Consider the following 16,724-nt stretch of genomic DNA (forward strand, 5'->3'; position numbering starts at 1 on the left):
AACAGAAGTAGACTAATCAAGAACCATAATGAAGCCTACTCACGCCAGGAATTAAAATTCAGAACAATAACCCACATATGACAAGACAGAATCTCTACAACCAACATATAGTTACAAAGTATGTTATGCAGTTTAATTATATACTTACGGCAGGGGGTGTTTGGTCTGTTCACAAGTTGTGGGAATGCAAAGAGACCCAACAAGTCTAGTTCACAGTTTTGACTTTCTTCCTTTTCTTCAGTCTGGTCAGCCCAAACTACTGATTTTTGTCTTTGAATCAGCTGCTCAACCTCCTCAAATTCAGCCTCAGTTAAGCTAGTTGTCAACCCAGCTTCTTGCAAAGTCAGGTACTGCTTGCGAAGAATGGGGAGCAAAGTATTGAGTACTCTAAAACAACAAGAGGCAAGACAAAAATGATTTGTTATATTTGTAATTACCAAACATGTAGCTTTAAAATTTTGTTTTCAATTTTTTCAGGTTTATGCATTAGCTTTTGTAATGCTTATGGTACCAGCCTTTTCGCCAAAGCAAGAAGAAAAGCTGATTATTTAATTTTGAAATTATTTAGTTATAAACTTAATATACTTATTTACTGAAGAGATTTGCAATTACTTCCCATTCCACACATCACACTGAAAGCTAGGCCCCAACATTTTCAAAACTGATAACAGAAAAAGATCTGATGCTTACCTGCAAATTCAGCTTTTTTCAGTTTGACTAGCTACGTAAGAGTTTAATAGCAACAATTTATTACAGGTAAATTAATGTCTACAGTGCAAGAAATTAAAAGCTAACACAAACATAAAAAATCAATACCGATGTTTGACAGAAGAAAATAAGACACCTTGATCTATTGAACTATTTGTAAAAGCTATACAGAGAAGAAAACCAAGAAATATGAAGCACTAGAGCACACCTGCAGTTTCTCTTAAACAATACTGGATACAGAGGAAGGTTTATGAAGTGATTATTTGACATATCTTTTTGTTTAAGAAAAGTAAAATTCTGATCTAGAAAGTTTGAGGTAAATCTTGCTTCTCTTCCAACAAAGCCTAGATTCTGTAGATATGTCTTCTGCAGTTGCACATCAGAACAGAAGTCTTATCACACCTGCTATAAAATCATACTTACTTTTCTGTCTGCTTATAGTGCTGGTCTTGAAGAGACACCAGAGATAACATGTGTTCAATCTGGGCTTTCAGGTCCTTAACTTCTAGGTTTAAATGGCAATACTGCAGATCTTTACAAAGTTCCTTGGGAAATTAGCAAGAAAAAAAAAAAAGACCAAACAACCGCAGTCAGAGTGAGAAAATCTCAACCGAAATTAACATTAGTTCATCCTATATTGAGAAGTAATATGGATCCAGTCCATGTTTACAAGAAAGTTTTATGGTAGAAAAGTATGAATTGTTTGATTTTTATTGTCATACATAAACATTGCTCTATGTATTTCTTTGACCAAACATAGGTGTGCTGTAATTGGTAGTAAGGATCCTACAGACATATGTATGTTTATCTCTGCACAATCAAAAAATAAGTTTGACTCTTATTGCGTACTTGCTCCATATCTGAATTTCAGTGACACTGTCTGGGACAAGTCTTTACTGCATACTCAGTCACCTTTCTGAAATTCTAGTAGCCCGTGTAAAATATCTTGAAGTTAACTTCTTTCAAGGTATCAACACGTTTTAGATATCCCAATAAAAATACAAGTATTTAAATATATTCCAGTATATGAGTCACCTACATGCTCATTACACTATCTTTTAAGCCACTCCAGTTGCTGGCTGAAACCAAGAGACAGGGAGGAACAACCCCTCACCTTCTTTTCTTCTTCTCCTTGTTCTTGCACATACCTTCATCCCATGGCTTCTGCCAGCTCTGGTGCTTGTCTGAGGCCACACAGAGCCAACTCTACGTGCTAAAATTTGGCAGAGAGCTTAACATAACTTCCTACTTTCCACCTTCCCACTCCTCCTCTAGCACCCACAAAAGAAGGTTTTTTTGACCAGGTTAAGTATTATGTTGTCACATGGTTCAACAATCATCAGGAGCTACTGTAAAGCCAGACTAGAAGTGTATCTAGTCAGGAGCAGGATCAGCACTCTGGCAGCCATCTGAACTGTTCAGACATAGCATACTTATCCCCCTTTAGCATGCATTTTTCTGTCTAATTATATACTTGCACAAGCAATGAAGTACTTTTAGGGCAGAACAGAAAGAGACAATACTAGAATTTGAAACCACCCTGAAAGAATGGCAGAATCCATGACTAGAATCGTGATGAAGAAAAAAAAAAAGTGTTCTTAACTATGTATTTTACCTTTGGAATACACCCATCCTGACTCAGGAGGCGCATTTCATTTTCAACACGATGCAGCCAACTGTTATTTTCCTCAAAACGTTCCATCTCCTCTTCTTTCCTCTTCTGCATGTGTACATGGTGGGTTCTTAGCATTGCAAGCCTTTGATCCCGCTTGCAAGTGGCCTAAAAAAAAAAAAATCAGCATTTAAGGGGAAAACCTTCAAACGATGTTTACAAACATCTCTAGATATGAAAAAGATTTTTTCCGTATTTTATACTCAAATTGAGCACAACAATGCACTTTTGACCAGCTTACTGAAAGTGAAATAGCATATTCTCCCTTACATGCATTACTGAATTATATTTAAACACTTTGAAACTTTTTTTCTGGCAAGCCCGTATAACACAGGCTATAGCAGTTTGATGATTCCTTCAAAGAATAATACATTGGATTTGACCAACTTCTGTTCTAGGTCACAATTATCTTAAGTTGAAAAGACTGCAAAAGCTGCACGTGTACATACAAACACAATTCTAGATATAACTAACAGTACCTATTAATTCCAGCATGAACATGAAGGAGTTTTATCTCCTTTGTTTTTCTAATCCAGTGCATCCCAGAAATAGCCCATTAAAGGATAAATTATTTGGTAAAAGCAAACTCCTCTATCTTCAAGCATCAAAATTCTTCTGATGCTACTCTGAAGTCTGACAAGAAAAAGGTACAAAACCAGCAATGGCAATCTGGATATGAACGAGGTATTGTCCTACCCAGCCAAAGGAGACACACTATTGAGGTGACAGACCCGAGTTAACTCATGGAAAAAAAACCACATTTGAGTGCAGCACTGCTAACATTCAATTTAAAAGTTATATTAGCTCATAAAAACCACTTGTATGAAACAATGTATGAAGGTCTAACTCCTCATTTCCAATAGAGAGACAGCCATGCTCCACTGTAAGCAGCACTTAGGAGTATGGCACAGATACAAAATCTTACTTTGGAGTTTCTATGGCATAAAAGAGAATTCTAGAACATGTTAGTCACTTGAAATATCTTCATTAATGACAAATGAAACCAAGTGATATATTTTTTAACTTTGACATTTATCTAAGGATCAAATTTCATGTGAATCACTGGGGAATAAAAAAATTGTCATATGGTAAACTATCATTTTGGGTCAAATACAGACTGTTACTGTGACTAAGCAAAATCAGCCCCATCCTCAACTTTGTATCTACATAAAACATTCCTTTAAGCTGACATCTCAGAAAAGTTAAAACACTATCTAACCTTGCTTGTGTATTTATATTTTGATTTTTCTAGAAAGACACAAGCACTTAATGCTGCACATCAGCAATTGCTGATAATGAGGCCCCAAATTCTTCTCTCAAAATTCAAGTTCACTAAATGTAGTTATTTTAGTTCACTTGACTCTGTCCTTAAGCAGCTATCCCAGCATCCTGGTGACAAGTGAAAACATCAATGATAAGAATCCACCTTGTTCAGCACAAGGTCCACACTTTTCTTTATGAAACACATGATTTGCTTGGCAACAGCTTCAGTGGCTGTACCATAAACACATCGACATGCTTTGGTTTTGGACACGAGCACCATGAGTCTCCTCAGTCTAGTCAGGTCTTAGTGCAATATGACAATCAAGCCTACACATGGACAAGTTGGAAATTTTTCACAATTTGCAGCAATAAGCACCATCAGTTTCTTTGTAGTGCAGAAAGATACAGCACACCTGGCATTACTCCTGCATTTTCTGTATTCATGTCAGAAAACATTATCCAAGTGAAAATCAGCGTGTCCCACTTGAATTAAGTATTTAAGCATTAACAAGATAATTACTTCTGCAAAATTCATACATTGGTACAGCAAAATGATGAGAGATGATACTTTGTATTACATGACAGAAAACTCACCTTTTCCACTCTTTCTTCAGAGCATATCAGTTGTATTTGTTCATGACATTGTTTCTGGTAATGTGTCTTCAGTGTGTTTGCTTTCAGTTGCATTTCCAACTTGATGTATTCTTTTCTGATTTCCTCACGGTTTGCAAACACATTTTTCAGGATTTCTGTGTATCTGTTAGAACCAAAGGATAAGAATAAATAACAGATTATTTACTGAAGATGTTTTTTATAATTGTTTCCATTACAAGGGGAACTTTCAATTCCAAGTTAATGAAATAAATATAGAAGAGTTAGGAGGAAAAAAGTAAAGTCTGCTATAGATGAGCATTACAATTGCCAATACAAGATTTCAGGTACTCAAACTGGAAATGGGATGCAAATTTTTGTACTTTTTCACTTCATTCCTGAATACTGAAAAGACAGTACCAGAGAGTCCAAAAGATACCCTACATCTCAATAATGACTAACCTTGCATACAAGCCATTTTTTAATATCCTATTGACTTAATAGAACTTCAGATATGAATTTAACAGACCAATATTTTAAAGACATAACATCTGAGGTTGTTATACAGCATTTAGTAGAAAATGCCATAGAACTAAATGCCATAAAAATGCTATAAAATAACATAGGTTCAACTTAAGAGAAAGCTGAAGAGATGTTCTTGCAATGTAGTTGTCTTCTTCCCAGTGTTTCAGAATTAATTCCATTTCATAGTCTGAAATCTGAATAACTCCAAGTCTTTTACTCTAGTATCTTATTACTTCCAGTTCAAAAGCAGAATTCTTATCTACAGTTTTAGAAACTCAGTTTTACCTGAAAGTGTCCAGAGAATGCTATTGCATCTAGATAAAAACCATGTACTAAAACACAGAACTTAAAAGTAATATTTCTTTAAAGGAATAAAATAGTCAGCTGCAGACTACTGGAGTTCCTACCCTACACTGTTACTATCTATAGAATGTGCACTACTTTACTGTGTCTTGCACAACTATTCGGAGAATTTTTTTTCCCTATAGTATCCATAGAAACATTGTTCCTTCCAACTGCCTGGGAAACAGCAGTAAGAAATGGAGGTGAATTCTCTCTCTCCATTTCCCTCACAGTAAAGTCCTGGGCATACTTTAAAAGAAGCTGCAGATTCTGATTCTACATACAGTCACTCTCTCAGTAAGCACACTCCTATTCTTATGGAGTTATTCTTCTCCACTTAAAAATAACAAAATGATCCTGCGGGCATATCCAGGGTTTGAACTCTCTGGGCTACCTAGTCTCCAAGAACTCATGGACCTGTCAGTGGTACTCCACTGTTCACCTCAACAGGCTCAAGACTTGAAAGGCTGTCAGACAATACATCTCCATGCCTTGGACAACAGATGGAGCAGAAATGATCTCTGGGTTTGGAGTAGGAAGTGGTGCAGTCAGTCTCTTCCAGGTAACAATGAAGCAAAAGCTCTAAGTAGTTGGACTAAAACACAACACTGGATAAGGCTCTCTACCCTGTCCAGAACAGAAGGGAGAAGACAGCAGAATACCTTCAAAACCTGTAAATGAATGTGAATCAACTCATCACCCACATCATCAATAGGATAAACCTGACAGCATTCTCATGAGGAAGAGAATGAAACATCCACTATTTCCAATATCTAGAGGGAATGGGATAGGCTTACATGGGTCAATGAACATCCCAGAATGTTAAAAGCCAAACATTACAAAAACTTAAAACCTGAACATTCTCTGATCAACAAATTTTATCATAGAGTAAAAAGTCTTCTCAAAATGACAGATGTAGAGACCCTGCTCTTGAGAATTCTTCCCCCACACATTGAATGAAATAAAGTACCAATCACAGGAAATTAACCGTAAAGACTTAACAGGGCAAAAATGCAGGAAAACTGTCTGAACTATCAACATGACTTAGAAACCTATGCTTCTTTTGAAAATTAAATTTTAATCATCTGAATGAGAGATTTATTGAAATTTCTGGAATGCCAGTAAAATGAAGCCTAGTTAGAGAGCATTTTGTTTTGAATGTGTTTTTACTTTCACTCAGAAGGTTTTCCAGCTTAAAAAAGAAAAATCCACATTCAAAGGGCCAATTAAAAAAATTAACTGAATTAGCTTAGCTGAATAGCTCTCTGAAATGTGTGATGAGATATGCAGAGACAGATCCAGAAAGACTTCCACACCAGAACTCTAGCTTTCTTATGGACTAGATTGACTTCTGCAGCAAACTCATACATTACATGTTTTAATTTGGTACTTTTTGTGTGCTCTCACAACAGACTGTCACATCAGAAAAGATAGACAGGAACATCACCAAGAAGAAAAAGACTAAATATAAAAGCAATAAGAAGTAAAGAATCTACAGATTAAACCCTTTGCAGAAACAGCTTGAAGTTCTTGCCTCTCTTAAGCCTTGCAGCAAAGATACTGCTGAACTACCTGCCAGCAATAGCAGCAGCTGATGCCATTAAACAAACTACATTCTGTCTTCCTACAAAAAAACCCTCCTGAAAGCTAAAATTCATGTGCTCCTTACTGCCACGTGTATGTGTCGCCTCCCGACCCCCTGTTACTAAAACAACTGAACTAGAGTGTGAGGAGAAAACACCAATAGAACCATCTAGTCTGGGATTTTCTATCATGCAAGGAACAGTCTACTTCTATTTGGTAACACATTCCCAGTTATTAAAAAAGTTTCTAAAGTGTTCTAGACTTGCTTATTAAATGTAAAATTAATACATTTTGGGGAGACAGACATTAGATCTTGACTAGTTAATTGCTTGTATACATTTAAAACTGTAGTAACTTACTTTTACTTTTTAGACACTTCCACATTTTTGGAGTTATGAAGGTAAGCTTCCTAACAGAAAGATATTTTTTTTAGCTTTTCTTAAAGGACTCTGCCTAGTTTTAAAACTTGTGTGAGATAGATTTCTATCATCCTGCAAGTAAGACCGTTCCACTGACAGATCAATAAGCTTCTGTTACAATTGTGTTCAATTATTTTCCCTTTAATGGTATTTCTTTATTACATAACATTCAAATATAACAGTACTTTTTCTGCTACATTTAAAATTCTGTCTCTCAAGTACACAATACTTGTTTTGTATTAAAGCCACCACCAAGTTGTTCTGAAAAAAGTGAGAAGTTACATAGTCACACCTAGCAGACTAGTAAAGCAATACTAAAATTGAGGAAGCCAATATTTAGAAAATTTGTTTTACAAATGCTTTTACAAGTTATGCAAACTACAATTTTGAAGTAAGATCATAATGTGATTAATTTACCTTTGAATTTCCACTTGCTGTTTGTTTGAGAATACTGCAGCATTATGATTTTCAGGAATGCTTGCTTGCTGTGTTTCATATTCTCTCAGTTTCTCTTTCAACATTAGGATCTAAACAAAAAAAAAAGTACCTTTTAGTTGGAATATAATTTTCTGATTTTTTAAAAAAAAAAAAAACAAACAACACCTTACCATTCTGTGCTTATGTCTTGGAAAGGTTTACAGATGGCAGTAGGTGATATTCCTCTTAAGAGGAAAAACATGTTTCTTACTTCAAAAGACTATATGGGAGAATGAATCCAATACTGCCTTATAAATTCAACTCCCATCCCTTTTTTCCCCCTGTTCAAAATTAAAACAATCTTTTCAACTTTTAACAATAGATATTTACATACCTCTTCCTTTTGTTCATTGCAAATTCTAACATACTGGCTTATGTGACTGTCCAAACTAACAACATTGCTCTTCAACTGTTACAGAAAAAAAAAAAAGCAAGTTAAAACTTAATAAGGCTCCTTCATGTTTTCCTGGGTAATAAACAGACACTGTGCAAGTACTACATAATTACATTTGAACTGTATTACGAGTAAAGGGATGAATAAAATCCTGACGTGCAAAACAAAAATGACATGGCCATGGGTATGCAATAGGTGACTGCAAAAGCTGAGTCATTTCCCTCAACAGGACAATAAAAACCCCTTGTGTTTACATGTGCAAGCACATTTTCCATTTGTTCAGACCAGTTCTACTGTTTAATGTATAACCTGTACATTATTATAACAATTATCTTTAAGCATGCAACAAATGGAAACTACAGTCAACTTCATGTTACATAAAATAAATTAAAAGCTGCAATATGAAGGATTATGAAAAAAAAATTCTTAATAGTAGAAAGCAGAAGACAGGACATGCAAATAGGTTTTCATTTAGCAATATAAGCTCGTTGGGCTTCTTGGCTCTAGCTGAAGTCTACCTGTAACAAACTTGGACTGCTCTTGTACAACTGCTCAGGTATTTCTTTAATATGCTTTACAGGCCTCTGAGAAAGTGGTAATAACATACTGAAACTGGTTGTGAATTCTACCAGCTAAGGCTTATTTCTCAATTTGATGCTCATGAAAAGTCTTTCAAACTGGCAGCATAATCTCATTAATAAAAGCCATATTGCTTTTGGGCCAGAACAAGTATCTGCTCTCTATGTACTACATCAATCACTCAGATGAAGAACTGACTGCAAGAAAGAAGTAACTGAACAAAATTTTGAAACCAAAGCGAAGGAAATTACATTCTAAAAACCCCTCTAATTATCTCAATACTACATTACTATACTTTGCCAAAAGATCAGTAAATACCAACATACTCACAGAAGACTTGATATCCTTTGCTCGATTTGCATACTTGAGGGTATTGTATGTATCATCATAGAAGAGAGCAGACGGGCTAACAGCAGCTATCATTATTGTCCGGCAGTTTCCTCCCAGGGAGTCCTTCAGCAGCCGAGTCAGCTTGCTGTTGCGGTAAGGAATGTGCTGCTTCTTGCTCTGCAAAGGGGGTTACAGGTATTTTTATGGACTTTAGAGACATTCCCCTGCCTACAAGTCTGCTTACAATTTCAACAATGCCACAAAACACAACAAACAGCATTGGAACTTTTCTTTGACATAAGTAATTTTTCTCAAAATTATCTATACATCTCAAACAGTTTTAAATCTCTTGGAACTGATGAATAGCTTTATACCACATGTATTAGGTGACTTTCCAATGTCTGGATACATAACTATTTTTCTGATGTAGATGGCTAATAGAAAAGGTAGACTACATTAAACTGCTTTCAATTTACAGAATAATGGATCGTGACAAGTCCTTCTCAACCTCTATGTATTCCAATCCCTCTACTCAAAGCAATGTCAGCTAGAGTAAGTTTCCAAGGACTATGCTCACTTTTGAGTCTCTCCAAGGATAGAGATGGAGATCTCATAGTCTTTCCAGGAAACCCAGGGTCTGTTTTGTGAAGCTTTTTTTTCAGTCACATCTACAGCATTTTCATCTCACAGTACAAAGTTAGGTCACTGGGACCCCAATCCTACACCAAGTAAGTCTGAATGAAGAATCATACTTATATCCATGGTACAGATTTTAAATTCTGCCTTCCACTCCAAAAAGATAGTTATGACAAAGTGCAGCAGCAAGAAGGGAAGCAAAAGCTCTGATCATCTTCCCCTGGCATACTTTAAAGGAGGAAGTTGTTGGACAGCCATAAGGACAAAAGCAGTGTAGCTGCAGGCAGTAGTTTTGACTTCAACAACACCTCCTGATCTTCTGCTATTTTCCCACACAACTGCTCCCGCTCTTGCTCTTGAGCTGATGATCCAGATCAGGAGACCAACTCACCACTGTGAGTAGTGGTGGGGGTGATGATGGGGGATGTGTGTGGGCATTTAGTTGGATGTAAAGGTACAAAAGAACAACTTTGGATAGGGGTAATTTTCTCCTGTAAAAGTTTACTCTCCTAAAATCAAAGGGCATAAACCTCTGGGAAAACGTTTATCCTCATACGGCTGTTTACTCACGCAAGCTTCTCCACATATACTTGCTTTTGAAAAACAGGGTTAAGAAAAGCAGGTACGTTCATCTTTGACACCATCTTTAGGTAGATGCATGCTACTTTTTAGAACTCTTTTCCACTGTGACTGTCTATCAGTTATCACAGAGATCATGGTGGCAACCCATACGAACACCTTGACGGAAAATGATGATGTGAGAAATGTCAACAATGTAATCCCCATTACTCACTGACAGCTTACCATTTTAAAAAACGTTTTCAGAACAGGAGAGGTGAAGCATGGGAAAGCAGCACATACCTTTGGATCTGCCAAGGCATTAATGACATTTCCAAGAGCTAGCAGGGAGCGGTTAATATTAGTTCCTTCTCTGAAACGAGCCCCCTTGGCATTTGTTGCTCTGGCACGTTCAGATCCTGCCAGGTCAATGAGAGACATTTTGGCAACGCGAACACTTTGATCGATGCTGGCTGTTTTATCTTGCTGCCTTAGGTAAATCTACAATTCAAAAAAGGAAAGAATTAAAAAATAACCACTAACTAGTTAACTGCTCTAAGCAGTAAGTTAATTTTACAGTGTAAGAACTGTTTTCAAAAATTCTTATGGGAATCTTTCTCAGAATCCAAGTTAAAACTTTCAGTACATATTTACCACCAACAAGTAGTTTGGCCTAGTGGAAAATAACATCCATTTCTGACACTTACCTCCAACTCACCTCCTTTAGGTGTTAGCAGGGAAAAAGAAGCAGAGTGAAATTACACTAGGTTTGGCTGGGATGGAGTTAATTTCCTGCACATCAGCCTGTACAGTGCTTTCAGGTTTGTGACTCCAACACTGATGGTAAAACACCAGTGTTTAGCTTTTGGTCAGCTGTGGCTGTGCAGTGTCAAGGTGGTGAGCAAGAGGTGGCAAAGCTGATCCAAACTGACTCAAAGTTTCTCAGAGTAGCCATTACTTGGTGACTGGCTGGGCAGCAGTCTGCTGGTGGCAAGTGGATGCTTCCCTCTACCCCCTTCACTTATTAGGTAGTACAAGGTATTGCCCTTTCCCTTTTGCTTTTGCCCTTTTGATTCTCTTCCTTATCCTGATGCAGAGGATTAAGCAACCACCTGGGCTGGGGCTTACTACAGTAGCTAAGATTGGCAAGCTCTAAATGAATTTTGCAGCTAAAATAGCTTGACAGTTCTGCACTCAAGATGTACACCACACTATTGCTGTAATGAACGTACTTTTAGACAGTGAAGCAGGAAAAGGTTGGCTGACCAATGATGATAATATCTCAGTTCTGGAGCTTTGTGCACGAGAAATGAAGTCTTCATAGCAATTTATAACAGGAAAATAAATTGACAAGTATTGGGAGTCTGTTACAAGTTCTGTTGTATTATCTCTAGCACTGAACAAAAACTAAAAAGCCACTTCTCTACACTTACCATGGTAAAGTAGCTATCTCAGGCTGGTAACACTCTGCTAGAACTCAGTGCTATTATTAGTGAAGTAGGGAAAGGTGGAATGACAGCCAAAGTATGTTGTATCTTTTGAATTCTTATAAAAGCTTGAGTTGTACAGGAAATGCCCTGAAGCAGAATCTTTTCTATTTCTTTGTCCGTCAGCAGAACGCTTTTAGTAGAACCATGTAGCACCTGGGACTTTAGTTTCAGAGGGAGTAATTGCCTGACCTAGATAGACATTTCAAACCTAAGACAGATGGTACAGTAAGGCAAAACTTGCATCTCTAAAATCAGCTTAGAATGTCCTGGGCCAAGACATTTACTAGTTTTTGAGTGAGCTCCAGAAAAATGTCTTGCTCCAAAGTTACCAACAGCACTGAAGCCAACATAAAAGATAACTGATCTCCACAAACAAGAACAACTGTTAAAGTAACAGAAAATTTGAAAATGAAGAGGAATGAAGCAGCCATTGGGATTTCTCATCATTTATATCTGTGGAACCAAGGAGGCAATAACAGATAAGCAAGTAAGACATGTTTTGCAGAGTGTGACAGATTTGTAGATGAAGTAGATGAGAAACAGACATAAGCCATGACTTCTAGTAATAATTAGCTAGTTTGTAATTATGTTAATGCTGCTAATAAGTGCATCAAGTAGATAAGAGTATTTAAGAAACCACTTTACAATAAGTGTATAGTTGTGAATTTGCTTCGTTTAAACCAGCATACATTAATTAAACTCCCAGTTGCATTCATTGAACCAATCTAGTCAGCAACAGTAATATTACTTTTAAATGCTACTTGCAGTTGCAGTATTTCTATAAAACATTTATTTACACACACATTACTCTCAACAAAGGACTTAATTCTCCCCTTCTCTCAAGTATGAAGTCACTTCTGTGAAAAAGGCTTAAAACCTGTTCACTCTTAAGTGCAACTGCTGTATCATCTTACCTGAAAGACAGCATGGGACCGTGAAGAGGAGGCATTTACATCTGTGGGATGCTGTGTTCTGTTTTTATTTCCATAATCCAACATCTGAAGGATTTCCTCTGCTGATTTAGGCTTTAAGCATAGAGCACAAAATAAATGGGTTTTTTTTGGTCAGTTATAGGAGATTCTACAGCGATTCAAAAGTACATTAACATTCACCTTCAAAAAGATAAAGGAACTTAAAACTTTAGTTACCTATAAATAAGAGAAATTTCCTGTCTAGGGAAAAAAAACCATTTTTGTTAAAAAGCAATAAGATATGAAAAGCAAGCACTTAACTGCAGAAATTTAAATAAGATTTTTTTTCCAGTACAGAATTTCAACAAATCTGCACAGTTAGATGCAGTCTTATTTAAGAATAACTTTTTTTTGGTACTAATGCATTAACCAATGATAGTCTAATATTTTCCCCCCACAAGGCCCAAACTTTGGGAAGGATGGTGTTCACAGAGTCAAACTAAGAACACCATCTCCTGTTGAATTGTTATTCCATGTACATAAAAGCCAGAAGCTACATAGTATGAAACACTAAAAGGCTGCAGGAAAATAGGCCCACAAGAGTAGATCTTCAGATTGGAAGACTAAGTTCTGTCATGGACTTTGCCAAAGAGTTTCTGTGGTGGATTGGAAAAGTAATTTAACGTGAAACTTTTCAACCAGGGTTATTTAAAACCAAAGCCAACCCTGAGACATTGCAGAGATGTAAAACATTCCACAATGGCAGTGAATGCAGTGAATTTCTTTAACAAGTGCTAAGATGTTTTAGCCAAAAAGCAAATCTTCCAAAACTTGAAGATGAGCAACAAAACAATGGTACCCTTTCGATAATAATTTCTATTGAAGAATATGAGCAGTTTTTTCCACAACATGCTTTTGAATAATTAAGTTTGCAAGTTATTAAGGTGATCAGAGCTAGAAAAATGCTCGCTAGGAAATTACCAAGTTGCATACAACTTTCACAGATCAGTGGGAACTTCACCACTTTCTTAAACACATTGTGAGGCTTCCTGAATGACAATATCTGTAGACATACCTGATGTAAAGTTAGCCCTTGAACTACCACCCCTTTCTGAGCATCTTCACGGACAGCCAGAGGTCCCGAGTTGACCAGCAGATCATGGATCTGTTCATTGTAGACCTTCAAAAGGTAATTTAAAATATTTTAATAAAACTATCCTACAAGACTTGACTTGTCAGGATTAAACTTAACTAAACAGAAATCATCACATGTATTTTTTAATACTTTCCTATACTGAGCTTGAAATATTCAATTTGCATAATTTTTTTTCAGCCATTGAAGTGGGTCTCACTCTTATCTTTATATTAAAAAAAAAAATTTACTTGTTTTACCAAAGCCTCTTTTGCATTAAGCATGAATCCATTTATTGTCCTCCGTTACACTTCATAATCTATACTCTGGTGATATTTCTTAATCCAAATGCATTTCTGTTAAAATTCATAAACACCTTATTACTTGGTCTATGGAAGCACTTGAAAAAGCACATGGCAAATATAACTTTCCCTCTTCCTTCTCCCCCACAAACTATTCTTCCATTAAGATTGAGGGGGCTGAAGAGTAACAATTTTACTATTACTGCTTAACAGCAGTGCCAAGATAGCTAGCTGTAAAAACAGAACTGTGAGTGGAAAAAGTTGAGAAGGGAAGAGAAAGTAACAAGAATCAAAAGGAATATTTGTAAAGAGCTAACTATTGGCATAGCAGCTCAAATAGTTGTACTATCTCTCAGATAAATAAACTAAATTGAAAACTTTACAATACATCATTGAAAAAGAATTAGATTTTTTTGATTTCACAGCTCTTACAGGATTTTATACTGAAGCCCTGAAATTAACTCTGAAAAAATACTTTCTTATCCCTCTAAACATCTGTTGATGTGTACATAACTGATCAGCAGCATAGAAATCAATGTTTAGCAAATATAATAGATGCGATCGTCCTTCTTGAGCAGCCTTCGGGAAAATTGTAACATGCACCTATGAATAACAAAATTCGTGGAGCACAGTTCAGTTGCATTAATATCAGGGACACATTTTGTAAAGACCTAAAAAGAGGGGGATAGATGGAAAGCAAAACTGGCTTTTTTAAAATTAAAATATGCTTTGTTAAAAGCAACAAACCAAATGCAAGAACTTGCTTACCTCTAAATAAGAAACAGCAATATTGCATATCTTATCTTCTTTCATTTCATCCATGCAATTATAAAGACCCATCATGGTTAAATACATCACTCCAGGATCTTCAGGGGTACCTAGCATTGTATGAGTTTTTCCAGCTCCTGTTGCACCATACGCAAGCACTGAATTTTCACAAAAAAACAACAAAGCAAAAAGAGGTACTTCAGAATAATAAGCTCATCAGGAGTGCAAAAGTCAAATGGGCATCCACACACTTCTGTCATTCCATACCACACAGATTTTTTTTTAAACCGATGAAGCTTCTTTATTTAGGCTTTGCATTTTACAGCTATAATCAGAAAGCTATTTCAAAAATCACATTTGTACTTGAGTTTTCACTCACTCGCAATTTACATGAAAATATTGTTTGCTTACTCTCATAACCCTAAGCCATCAAATTATTGTAGATATGTATTTAATTTCCTCACCACGTTTCATTTGCCAGGTAAAAAAACCCAAGAGAACTCTTCAAGAGAGTTCATAAAGCAGGCCATCACACACTCAGTGACACAACTGCTTCTACACGAATAACACTTTTCAGAGGACTCCCCTCATAAGCACGTGTATGTCAGACAAAATTCTGACTTCTATTATAACCCTAATGTGAACTCATTTTCAAAATAGAGCTATCCCAACTTCTTTAGGGTACAAAGTTAGCCTCTCATATTTATAAACCAAACCAAAATGCTTTATATATATATATCTCAGTCTTTTCTAAGGCCTCTGTAGCAGCTGGGTACAACAGCAGAAGCTTCAAGAGTTTAGCAAAGTTTTTGAATTGAAGAAGATAAATAACAAAATTACCTGTACAGTTATATCCGTTTAAGAAGCCATCAATTACACTCTTGGTAGTATGCTCAAAAACTTCTAACTGGGATGAACTTTCAGCAAAAACAGCATCAAATACAAATTTAAGATCTTTGTTTTTTCTTTTAGTAATATCCCTATTGGCCAGTCTCTTCCCGTGAAAGAAGCCAACTTCTTCCTCCTTTGGATCAAAGACCAATATATGCTGGTCAACAACATGAACAACCTTGCTAAAGTTGCCATCTTTTTCCTTCTGAGACTCTGGACGGACACGGACCACCACTTTCACGTGATTGCAGACATCTTCCTTCACAGCAGCCATAACAATGTCCCTCTTGTTCTCCTTCTTCCTTTCCAAGGCTTTTCAGGTCAGGCAGCTGAAACTTTTCTGCAGTTGACAGAAACAGCAAAGGCTTTCCATTTCAGATACAAACACCCAACTAGTTCACACCTTTAATCAGAACTGACGCCTTGTACCTGTACTAGGTCTGCCCATCCCTCATTAGGTAGCTCTCTGGACTGCTACAATGACAGCACAACTTTAGAACATGCTGTAACTGACTTGAAAAGGTGACCTAAATCAGTACAGCCATAGGAAAAACTATATAGCATTTCCCTAGGAAATTAGCAAGCTTACTTGAACTACTAGTTCATCTGGCTTTCCTTTATTTCCTCCAACAACCAATAAAGGCCTGCCTTTCCTTTCAGTGAAAGACTGCAGACGAGCTACTAGGTTCCCACAGACCACCCTGTTTTTTTTCCTGGAAACAAAACATATTTTGTCTTCCTTCAGCAAAACAGAGCAACTACCTATTTTCTTTCCCTGCAGTATTGTTTCAATGACAATGCACATAAATTTAAAGAGACAGTTAAAGGGGAATTCACGTTAACGCAGTTCGCAAAGGATACAAAACCTGGCTCTACAGATGCCGAACCAAAATTCCCTTTAACGGGTGAAACCAGAACTCGCTTTAACGGGCCGCCCTTGAGGTAACCGGGAAGTCGCTCGCTCCTGCGGGTGGGCAGGCAGCGGCCTCCGCGGTACGGGCGCTGGGCGACGCTTGCTTAGCTTCGGGCCGAGCTACGCCCCGGCCGCTGGCACGACATAGACACAGCTCCGGGCCGAGGCCGGAGAGCGGAGAGAAGGCTCAGAGGGTGGGCGGGAGAACCAGGGGCAGCGCCCCAGTCCAAGCCCCAGCC

The 16,724-nt window shown here is 37.0% G+C and overlaps 1 protein-coding gene across 1 annotated transcript in view; it reads right to left on the bottom strand.

Moving 5' to 3' along the window:
• Positions 1–15,846, bottom strand: part of KIF18A (kinesin family member 18A) — a 31,137-nt gene extending 15,291 nt beyond the window's left edge. Inside the window, exons 1-12 of the mRNA XM_008948148.1 lie at positions 15,522–15,846; positions 14,682–14,839; positions 13,555–13,659; positions 12,483–12,593; positions 10,382–10,579; positions 8,885–9,061; positions 7,916–7,990; positions 7,522–7,631; positions 4,238–4,400; positions 2,324–2,488; positions 1,132–1,253; positions 149–387 (exon numbers count right to left, since the gene is read on the bottom strand). Coding sequence (XP_008946396.1) covers positions 149–387; positions 1,132–1,253; positions 2,324–2,488; positions 4,238–4,400; positions 7,522–7,631; positions 7,916–7,990; positions 8,885–9,061; positions 10,382–10,579; positions 12,483–12,593; positions 13,555–13,659; positions 14,682–14,839; positions 15,522–15,846 — 1,948 coding nt within the window. The remainder of the gene's footprint in view (positions 1–148; positions 388–1,131; positions 1,254–2,323; positions 2,489–4,237; positions 4,401–7,521; positions 7,632–7,915; positions 7,991–8,884; positions 9,062–10,381; positions 10,580–12,482; positions 12,594–13,554; positions 13,660–14,681; positions 14,840–15,521) is intronic.
• Between the last annotated feature and the right edge of the window lie 878 nt (positions 15,847–16,724).

This window comes from Merops nubicus, unplaced genomic scaffold (assembly GCF_000691845.1).
Source record: "Merops nubicus isolate BGI_N331 unplaced genomic scaffold, ASM69184v1 scaffold12799, whole genome shotgun sequence".
Taxonomy (NCBI): domain Eukaryota; kingdom Metazoa; phylum Chordata; class Aves; order Coraciiformes; family Meropidae; genus Merops; species Merops nubicus.